This window comes from Oncorhynchus nerka, linkage group LG3 (assembly GCF_034236695.1).
Source record: "Oncorhynchus nerka isolate Pitt River linkage group LG3, Oner_Uvic_2.0, whole genome shotgun sequence".
Classification (NCBI taxonomy): Eukaryota; Metazoa; Chordata; class Actinopteri; order Salmoniformes; family Salmonidae; genus Oncorhynchus; species Oncorhynchus nerka.
The window spans coordinates 64980765-64992516 of record NC_088398.1 but is presented as its reverse complement, the minus strand read 5'-3'; the positions used below and the strand labels follow the sequence as shown (position 1 = coordinate 64992516).

The window sequence follows — 11752 nt, the reverse complement described above, 5'->3', positions numbered from 1 at the left end:
CAATAATGTTGGAATCCATCTCAAATAAAACCGATAATTTAACACTGTTTGACAGCATTGCAAGGAAACGAGAGACAACGAGACCACATCTAACGCCTCTATTGGAAGTTGTTCCATGTAGCCCGAGCATTTCGTCAGAATTTCCTTATAATGTAGCCTGTGTGTTCCCAATACATAAGCCTAAGGTTGGGGAGTAGCTGATTACAAGTAATCAGATACTTTTGAACAACTAGATTACTTATTGGATTAGTTTTACATTTAGAAACTCAAAAAGGTACGTCACTGATTACAGTTTTGGAAAGGTAACTAGTAACGGATTGCTCTTAGCACAAAATAAAAAGGCATTTTAATTAATTATATGAAGAGTCCCTTGGTCCTCCTTTCTTTTTGATAGTAACAGATTGCATTTAGAAAGTAACCTACCCAACCCTGGTCGAGCCTACAGTATTATAACTGCGATATTGCCACCATCAGAATATACACAAATGATCAATGGATGATGGCTCAAAACAGTAGAAATGCTAAGTGAACAACCATTAAAATCGATGCTGCACCTGGTACCAGGCAGTCGAACTTCACTTTTTACATTTTGTACAACAGCTTTTGAAACTAGTGTTATTTCCTGATAGTTGCTGATTGAAAATACATTATACACAGAATCTTCTAATCAGGTTTGCATGGGCAGGAATTTCAGCTTTCCATGGTGACATCCCAATGTGGTAAATTGGTTAATAGTTCCAAACCTCTGCCACTGAGGGTTAGTTTTCTCCTCGCCACTCAATCTACACCCCAAATAGCCCTAGCAAAATTCTTGCTTGAGAATACACTAGTATGTGGACACCCCTTCAAATGAGTGATTCCGGCTATTTCAGGTGAATAAAAGCAAGCACACAGCCATACAATCTTTATAGACTAACATTAGCAGAAGAATAAACCGAACTGAAGAGCCCAGTAACTTGCAAAGTGACACCGTCACAGGATGCCACCTTTCCAACATATTCCTTTGACCTTTGCAGTCAAATTTCTGCCCTGCTAGAGCTGCCCCAGTCTGTAAGTACTGTTATTGTGAAATGGAAATGCAAGCAGCAACGGCTCGGCAGCAAAGTGGATTGGCCACACAAGCTCACAGAACAGGACCGCTGAGTCCTGAAGTGTGTAAAAATATCGTCTGTCCTCGGTTCATGATGGGTTTCCATGCCAAGCATTGGCTGGAATGGTGTAAAGCTTGCCACCATTGGACTCTGGAGCAGTGGAAACTTCTCTGGAGTGATGAATCACACTTCACCATCTGGCAGTCCGATGGACAAATCTAGGTTTGGCGGCTGCCAAGACAACTCTACCTGCCCCACGGAGTAGTTCCAACTGGAGGAATAATGGGTCGGACTAGGCCCCTTAGTTCCAGTGAAGGGAAATGTTAACGCTACAGCATATGACATTCTAGACGATTTTGCACTTCCAACTTTGTCACAGTTGGGAAGGCCCTTTCCCATTACAGCATCACAATGCCCCCGTGCACAACGCGAGGTCCATACAGAAATGGCTTGAGATGGGTGTGGAAAAACTGGCCTGCACAGAGACCTGACCTCAACCCCATCGAACACCTTTGGGATGAATATGGAATGCAAGCCAGGCCTAATTGCCCAACCATATTAAATCATGATTTTCCAATTGTATGCTTGATGAGCAACTTTTGGACATGTAGTTATGCTGAAAAGCCATTTGGCAAATTTAAATGGAACTCAAATCAGTGTAACGTACTTAATGGTCACCCAGAAATTAAATTAGCTGCATTGAACCTTAGATGGTATATGCAGGTTCCCAGATGCTCCTCTTATGAACCACACATGGGACCTCAGAACAGACTTCTGCTCCTTGGTGGATAAAGTGTGTCATGACACCATGATGTCAGCATGACTGATACTTGCAGCACAGTAGTCAGTCCAACAGGTGTAAGACTGACCTGGTTGACCGTAATAACTGAAATGACAAGATTGTGGACTCTTAAGCAATGTACTCTGAAGGTACAATCTTTGGTCACTTATGAATCAATTAAGTGAATGCACCCATCACCACACCTTAACCAGTCAGCATTGGCTGGTCATTTTAATTGGTTTGCTACCCAAATGAGCAATGTGGTGCCAGTGCTAAAGGAGTAACAGTAAATCGTGTTTGTTACTGTGATTAGATCAGTGACATTAATTTGGTTTACGTTTAGTGTTTGTGTGCCTTTGAGGCACCGAGTCCTTCCAAAATACAGCCACAACTCATGGACCGCCATCTGGGATGCTCATCATTCACATTCAATGAAACATGTCAGACAATGAGAAACCAAATGATTCAACCATGAAGTCTAAGATAATCACAAACAAATCAACTGGCACAGCAGGCTAACATCTGCCTCCATCTAGTGGAGGAGTGGCAGCAAGAGGCCCATCATGCATTCTGCTGGCCATCAACATCAAGCCAGTGAACCACCTCCAAGCAAAGACTAAATAAAAACAAAAACCCAGGTAGGTAGATAAAATGCATTGCTGCCATGTTTATTATTAATTTCAGTTAAAGGTTGTGGGTAAAATCACTGGAGTAGGTATTGGGCTTGTTCCTCATGTACAGGACGGTTACCAGAATGCCCACACAGAGAAGGCCCAACACCATTACCAATCCCACCACAACTGCCTCTGCAGAGACACCTAGGATACAAAAGGACTGGGATTTAACATGATCAAACAATGCTCAGGCTACATGGAACAGTTCATGTTAAGATTAACACAACTCAATTAAGGTCAAGTTTGTGTTGTTGCATAGTTACCCGCTTCAGATGGATCCTCAGCCAACATATGAGAGTGCTGTGCTTCAGCTTGCACTTGCTGCTCTCCAGCATGTACTTCCTGTTCCCATTTCAGGTAGGTGTCTTGGATAAGGATTGGCCCCAGCATAGCATCCTCTTCCCACACTACATCTGGAGAGAGAAGAACACCAGTCACACAGCTCTTGTATAAGGCTAATTTAGCCATTGAAATCACTTAACCAACTTCACCATATAAGTCAGATTCATTCTAGCACAATTATGCTTTCCTACATCTTCAAGCATTCCCCTGCTCCGATGTTGCATGCATTAACCAATGGTCGCGTACCATGTCGTTGGTCACCAGATTGCTATAACATGTTATTTGACATGCAAAATACCTACCAAGGCATTGTAAGATCTGACATGCATCAGCAGAATCTGAGGGGGAACACAACCATACCTGTATCAGAGGGCAGACTCCTCCCCTTCCTCTTGCCACAGGAAGTCTGACAGCAGCCACACACCGCATCATCCCCGTCAGCTCCTACCCAACTGGAGAAGAGTGGAGGGGATTATGACGTTATACCATTGATAGGCCTCTAAAAATACCAATGCCAAAGAGAAGCCCATGCATACCGGTTGGATCCTGAAGAGAAGGAGCAGGCCTTGTGCTCCATGTCTAGGGGAGCAGTTGCTACATTGGCCTTCAGGCTACAGGTGATGTAGATCTATGAGAGATTGCTATTAACTGGTGGAAATTTAATGTGAACTCCACATACCATATGCAGTGCATACATCCCAAGTCAGATACATCACCTTTGTTTCTGATATTTACATTAACAGTCCTAAGCCGTGCATACATATGGGCCCACATTCAATGCGTCTCAGAAGTGCTGAACTAGGATCAGTTTGACCTTTGAAACAACGAATTTGAGAGAAGACTTAATTCTAGATTAGAATTACTTAGACACTGAATACAGGCCCAGATTTGGTATGTTTTAAGTAAACACCATAATGGTATAACCCCCATGAAAGGCCTGTCCGCAGCCCAGACAAAGTAACTCACATTGGGGCTGGTCTGCTGCTGGAAGCGGAAGGCCTCTAGCTGGAGGTGGAGTCTGTCCAGCTGAGAGCGGACCAGGAACTGGGAGACAGAGCCTGTCTGCAGGGCATCAGTTACACACCTGGAGGGACAAAGGTAGGTTAGGAGGGTAGTGGGACATCCTGGTCCCTCTGTTGGTAGCTACTTGCGTGCTACCATAGCTATATAGGGATAAGGGGAAAGATTCACTTAGTACAAGAGTGAGGTGTGGAAAGCACTCATTAGGGAAGTCCAAATTCAAGACTGTTGCAGGAGGGGGGTTAATGCAACTTTAAATACAATAAAATAACCTTCCATATTGGCCCTTACCCATGGTTCTGTATGAAGTCATATTTGGGAGCAGAGTTGGTGTCAGGGACCAGGGTGGCCACACAGCTGTCCACAAACACACGCATGGGCACATGGTGATACTGCTGCACAGACACCGCCAGATGAATAATGTCTCCCAGGAAGTAGACATTAGATGACCGCTCATACTTCCAGTCATCTATGAAACATTTTAAACAGATGCACTCACTGTACAGTAAACAGAGCAGATGTGCATAGATGGATTAACAGTAGGTGTGCTCTATTGAGCCCAGATGATTACCCACCATTCATGAGTGCGAGGGTAAAGGTCAGGGAGTCCTCAGCTACTTTGGTAGCACTATAGGGAAGCCAGGTGGGCCTCAGGGCATTGCTGCTCACATTGAGTCTCCTGGGGTAGGCAGAGGGTAAGGGATCATGTTTCCATTGAGATCGCAGTATAAGGGTACATTGAGTCTGGAACTATAGTACGCCACACACCTCAGATAGTGGCACTCAATGCGGACTGTGGCATCATTGGTTCTGACAATGGAATTGACACCTTCCGGTGTTGGGGTGTAGATCAGGGTGAAGGCATAGACAAGGTAGTCCTCTGTCATCTTACACCAAAAAAAACAGTCACTAGACATTACACCATATTTAAGTAATCTTTCTGCAGTGGAAGAAATCACAGTACACATAGAACCGTATGAAATTACTAGCTAGCTATTCCAAACACTGAAGCCCTTACCTTCAGCACACTTCCACAGGTGTGCAGTTCCGACTCAAACAGCAGGACCTGGGCTGAGAGGTCCAACTCCGTGGAGACGCAACCTCCCAGGGAGACATCCTCCGCCTTCACTAGCTGGCCCGTCCCAAACAGGTCCAGTTTGGCCTCCACCCGCACCCTGCTCTCCCCACAGCGGGCCCCCACACTCCTGACAAGCTCTGGAGGGGTCAACACCACCTTCACAACAGACTGGGGATCAGAAGGCCGGGCTGTGACCTGGGGCCTGGTTTGGTCCTGCTCCCTAAGCTCAGGTTCAGTTGGTGACACATCATCGTAGTTCAATGAGACCGGTTGTCTAGCAGGCCCTCTCTGTGAGTTCCAATGTGCTTCACAAACCCAGCCCAAACAGAGAATCACAAATAAATATAGAGATCCTCGCTCCAGTTGCCCCATGATGTTGATGTTGATGTTGATGATGATGATGTTGACGATGGTCTGCTTTACAGCAACTACAATAAAGACCTCTCTGTACTAAGAGCATATTTTATAGTTACATGGCTCCTCCCTGTTTCTCGTTTAGTGAATTGCCTACCAGCTAAGATTATTACACACACCTGTCAGCATTGTTTAAACACACTGATTGGCTCTGTTCTTACACTTTGAAAAAGCCTTAGTATTTTTTCCATTTCCATTACATTTACATTTAAAGTCATTTAGCAGACGCTCTTATCCAGAGCGACTTACAAATTGGTGCATTCACCTTATGACATCCAGTGGAACAGTAGTGCATCTAAATCTTTTCAGGGGGGGGTGAGAGGGATAACTTCCTTGAAGTTATCACTGATTTAACACAATCTAAGATGGTTGAAAACAAGGGTTCCATCACATAGCTTTTACCAATCCCGTCATGGGAGATCAGTCATTACTCACACTTTCAGCGCAGATAATATCAGCATCTTTGTCTTTGTAAATGGATTTCAAATGTAACAAATAAAACATGAAAAATGTATCAATGTTCCTATAGTAAATTGTTCCATTCAGTATTTACACCAAGGTTGAACCCATGGTTCGTTTTCATAAAATGCACTGGAACACTGTACAATTACCACAAGATGGCAGTAATACCTCCCATTTCCCAACCCTGAGCATCATTGGCGCTTCTGGAATGAAAATGTGTGTGTACATGAAAGTGTTTGTGACATCTGTTCACTCTGTAAACTGCATGGTCTGCGATATACGAGGGGACCTTTTAAAGGTGGGCTGCAGATGTTTCCTTCGAGCAGTTATAAACCCCTGGAGCCTGTGTGCCCCAGTCTGATATCTAACCTTACACATCACCAGTGGTGTAAAATACTTGAGTAAAAATACTTTGGGGTATCTGTACTTTACTTTACCATTTATATTTTTGACAACTTTTACTTCACTGCATTCCAAAAGAAACCTTTTGCTTCATACAGTTTTCCTGACACCCAAAAGTACTCGTTACATTTCAGATGCTTAGCAGGACAGGAAAATGGTCAAGTTCACACACTTATCTAGAGAAAATCCCTGGTCATCCCTACTACCTGATCTGGAGGATTCACTAAACACAAATGCTTTGTTTTGTAAATTATGTCTTAGTGTTGGAGCGTGCCCCAGCTCTCAGTAAATTAAAAAAACAAGATGGTGCCAATACAAGGAATTTTAAATTATTTACACTTTAACTTATGATACATTTGAGCAATTACATTTACTTTTGATACTTAACTATATTTAAAGTATCTTTTAAACTTTTCCTCAAGTAGTATTTTACTGGGTGACTTTCACTTTTACTTGAGTCATTTTCTATTAAGGTATCTTTACATTTACTCAAGTATGACAATTGGATACTTTTTCCACTACTGCACAACATAGTGAGAAATACAGTGAGCAAAAAAACATTAGGAACACCTCCCTTTTGCCATCAGAACAGCCTCAATTCATTGTGGCATGGACTCGACAAGGTGTCGAAAGCGTTCCACAGGGATGCTGGCCCACGTTGACTCCAATGCTTCCCACAGTTGTGTCAAGTTGGTTGGTTGTCCTTTGGGTGGTGGACCATCCTTGACACAAAGGGGAAAAAGTTGAGGGTGACAAACCCAGCACCGTTGCAGTTGTTGACACAAACCAGTGAGCCTGGCACCTACTAACATACCTCTTTCAAAGGCACTTAAATATTTCATATTGCCCATTCACGCTCCGAATGGCATACATACACAATCCATGTCTCAATTGTCTCAAGGCTTAAGCATCCTTCTTTAACCTGTCCCCTCCCCTTCATCTACACAGATCTAAGTGGATTTAACAAGTGACATCAATAAGGGATCATAGCTTTCACCTGGATTCACCTGGTCAGTCTGTCATGGAAGGAGCAGGTGTTCCTAATGTTTTGTATACTCAGTGTATACCCCCCAGCACAACACATGATATAGGCAACACTCACAATAAACATATCCCCAGGCAAAACATATGACATACATTTGAAGTCGGACGTTTACATACACCTTAGCCAAATATATTTAAACTCAGTTTTTCACAATTCCTGACATTTTATCTGAGGAAAAATTCCCTGTCTTAGGTTAGTTAGGATCACCACTTTATTTTAAGAATGTGAAATGTCAGAATAATAGTAGAGAGAATGATTTATTTCAGCTTTTGTTTCTTTCATCACATTCATCACAGAAGTTTACATACATTCCCAGTGGGTCAGAAGGTTACATACACTCAATTAGTATTTGGTAGCATTGCTTGTAAATAGTTTAACTTGGGTCAAACGTTTTGGGTAGCCTTCCACAAGCTTCCCATAATAAGTTGGGTGAATTTTGGCCCATTCCTCCTGACAGAGCTGGTGTAACTGAGTCTGGTTTGTAGGCCTCTTGCTTGCACACACTTTTTCAGTTTATACCCCCAAATTTTCAATGGGATTGAAGTCAGTGCTATGTGATGGCCACTCCAATACCTTGACTTTGTTGTCCTTAAGCCATTTTGCCACAACTTTGGAAGTATGCTTGGGGTCATTGTCCATTTGGAAGAACCCATTTGCGATCAAGCTTTAACTTCCTGACTGATGTCTTGAGATGTTGCTTCAATATATCCACATAATTTTCCTTCCTCGTGATGCCATCTATTTTGTGAAGTTCACAAGTCCCTCCTGTAGCAAAGCACCCCCACAACATGATGCTTCAACACCCGTGCTTCACGGTTGGGATGGTGTTCTTCAGCTTGCAAGCCTCCCCCTTTGTCCTCCAAACATAACAATGGTCATGATGGTCAAACAGTTCAATTTTTGTTTCATCAGACCAGAGGACATTTCTCCAAAAAGGTAAAGTCTTTGTCCCCATGTGCAGTTGCAAACCGTAATCTGGCTTTTTTAATGGCGGTTTTTGAGCAGTGGCTTCATCCTTGCTGAGCGGCCTTTCAGGTTATGTCGACATAGGCCTTGTTTTACTGTGGATATAGATACTTTGTACCTGTTTCCTCAAGCATCTTCACAAGGTCCTTTGCTGTTGTTCTGGTATTGATTTGCACTTTACGCACAAAAGTACGTTCATCTCTAGGAGACAGAACGCGTCTCCTTCCTGAGCGGTATGACGGCTGCGTGGTCCCATGGTGATTATATTTGCGTACTATTGTTTGTACAGATGAACGTGTTGCCTTCAGGCGTTTGTAAATTGCTCCCAAGGATGAACCAGACTTGTGGAGGTCTACAATTCTTTTGATTTTCCCAAGATGTCAAGCAAAGAGACTCAGAGTTTGCAGGTAGGCCTTGAAATACATTCACAGGTACACCTCCAATTGACTCAAATGATTTCAATTAGCCCATCAGAGGTTTCTAAAGCCATGACATCATTTTCTGGAATTTTCCAAGCTGCTTAAAGGCAGTCAACTTAGTGTATGTAAACTTCTTACCCACTGGTATTGTGATACAGTGAGTTATAAGTGAAATAATCTGTCTGTAAACAATTGTTGGAAAAATTACTTGTGTCATGCACAAAGTAGATGTCCTAACTGACTTGGCAAAACTATAGTTTGTTATTAACAAGAAATTTGTGGAGTGGTTGAAAAACGAGTTTTAATGACTCCAACCTAAGGGTATGTAAACTTCCGACTTCATCTATGCCTTACCTTCACAACATACTGAGCATAATACATGTACCTTTACAGTGAACTGAGAAACATTCCAGTAAGAGCAACACATGATACACAATCAACAGTCTGAAAACACATCAGCATGGGCCAAACATACACTGAACAAAAATGTAAAACGCAACAAATAAAAAGTGTTTATCCCATGTTTAATGAGCTGAAATAAAAGACCCCAGAAATGTTCCAGACACACAAAAAGCTTATTTCTCTAACATGATGTACACAAATACACCTGACAAGTGTGGCAAATCAAGAAGCTAATTAAACGGCACGATCATTGCACAGGTGCAACTTGTGCTGGGGACAATAAAAGGCCACACTAAAATGTGCTGTTTTGTCACACAACATAATTCCACAGATGTCTCAAGTTTTGAGGGAGCGTGCAATTGGCACGCTGACTGTAGGAATGTCCACCAGAGCTGTTGCCAGAGAATTTAATGTACATTTCTTTACCATAAATCACATCCAACGTTGCTTTAGAGAATTTGGCAGTATGCCCAACCAGTCTCACAACAGCAGACCACGTGTATGGCGACGTGTGGGCGAGCGGTTTGCGGATGTCAACATTGTGAACAGAGTGCTCTATGGTGAAGGTGGATTATGTTATGGGCAGGCATAAGCTACAGACAACAAACACAATAACATTTATCGATGGCAATTTGAATGCATAGAGACACGGTGAGCAGATCCTGAGGCCTATTGTTGTGCCAGTCATCCACCGCCATCACCTCATGTTTCAGCATGATAATGCACAGCCCCATATCTCAAGGATCTGTACTGAATTCCTGGAACCTGAAAATGTCCTGCATACTCAACAGAAATGTCCTGCATACTCAACAGAAATGTCCTGCATACTCAACAGAAATGTCCTGCATACTCAACAGAAATGTCACTCCATGAGCATCTTTGGGATGCTTTGGATTGATGTATGGCAGCATGTTCCAGTTCCCGCCAATATCCAGAAACTTTGCCCAGACACAGGCCATAATCAACAGCCTGATCAACTCTACGCAAAGAGATGTGTCATGCTGCATGAGGCAAATAGGGGTCACACCAGATACTGACTGGTTTTCTGATCCATATCCCTACCATTTTTTTAAGGTATCTGAGACCAACAGATTCATATCTGTATTCCCAGTCATGTGAAATCCATAGACTAGGGCCTAATGAATTTATTTCAATTGACTAAGTTCCTGATATGAACTGTAACTCAGTAAAATCTTTGAAATTGTTGCGTTGTGTTTATATATTTGTTCATTTGTATATCTTCACACTGGACTGCTACCATCTTGCAATGCCCTGTACCAGTCCACACATACCACACACAAAAAGACTCCCCAAAAAAGCAGGTCTGTACTGACGTCAAGCAAACTTAGAAATAGAGATAGATAGAGAGAATGGCATGACAAACCGAACCCATATGTCTCACTCATGCTCTGGCTCATTCTGTGTTTACATGCATGCATACCCAAGTGATAATGTGTAGCAGTTGTTCCTTAGTACCCCCATGGAAACAGGGTTAGTGTGTGTGTGTGTGTGTGTGTGTGTGTGTGTGTGTGTGTGTGTGTGTCCAGATGCAGGCCTGAGGCTTTGTTGTCTTTTCCGTGTTGGTCAGAGCTCCTTTTCATGAGACCGCATCCCGTGAGTCAGTTTAATCGCAGAGAGACCACTGCCTGGAGAGGGGAAGTATAACAACATTACAGGAGCAACACAGCACAGTAAAGCGCACAACTACTCAATCACATCTGCACATAGGGTTGCACAACCACAGGTTATTTACCAAAGTTACCAGTAGTAGAGATTGATTACTTTGATCCATTGTTTGTGCTCAGACTTCTCCTGCAGGCTGTTCGACACCTAGTTCCTCCACAGACACATTATCCCTCTCGTCAAGTGATTTAGACCTGAGATCTCCAGGAATCTCCATAGACATTCCCTTCCTAAACCAGACAATATTCTCTCTCTCTCACTCGCTGACAATAAGAAGACATCCTTTACCAAACAGGCTACTCAATGTCTTATAAGCCTATCATGCAAACAAACACTTATTACTCATTACGTTTGTACAAAAACAAAAATCGCAATCAATCATTCACTGGTGTGTCGTCATCAATATAATTACATGTATCCATCGCAGTGCCATTCTATACCATCGTAGTAAAGTTCTACGTCATTGTACATACCATATGTAGGCCAGTGGCGGTCAGTGCCGTTTAAGATGAGGGAGGGCGATTTTTTTTTTCTCTCCATGAGCAAGGCCTTATTTCTATTACAGCATATTGGATTACTCTCATTCATATTCCATTGTAATATAGATAGGTTTAGTGTCAAGCCCTGACCATAGAGAGCCCTTGTTTCTCTATGGTGTAGTAGGTCAAGATGCACCAGGCCTCCACTGCTTCTCCCCAGCCCGGTATGTCGGTGCCAGCTCCCTGCACTCTCCCTGAAGTGCTGTCACCAGTCCGGTGCAACCTGTGCCGGCTCTATGCACCAGGCCTCCAGTGCGCCTTCCCAGTCTGGTACTTCCTGTGCCAGCTCCCCACACCCGGCCTCCAGTGCTACTCCCCCAGCCCAGTATGTTGGTGCCAGCTCCCCACACCCGGCCTCCAGTGCTACTCCCCCAGCCCAGTATGTTGGTGCCAGCTCCCCACACCTGGCCTCCAGTGCTACTCCCCCAGCCCAG

General features: G+C 43.3%; 1 protein-coding gene across 1 annotated transcript; it reads right to left on the bottom strand.

Annotated features, from left to right (window-relative positions):
• Positions 1–2513: 2513 nt before the first annotated feature.
• Positions 2514–5438, bottom strand: LOC115124357 (zona pellucida sperm-binding protein 3-like). The gene is made up of 9 exons (XM_029653772.2): positions 4927–5438; positions 4677–4795; positions 4484–4587; positions 4200–4377; positions 3855–3972; positions 3425–3516; positions 3249–3340; positions 2810–2959; positions 2514–2690 (listed from the first exon to the last, which is right to left on the bottom strand). Exons 1-9 carry the CDS (start codon positions 5356–5358, stop codon positions 2557–2559), a joined length of 1419 nt encoding a protein of 472 aa, XP_029509632.1. The 5' UTR covers positions 5359–5438; the 3' UTR covers positions 2514–2556.
• Positions 5439–11752: the final 6314 nt, after the last annotated feature.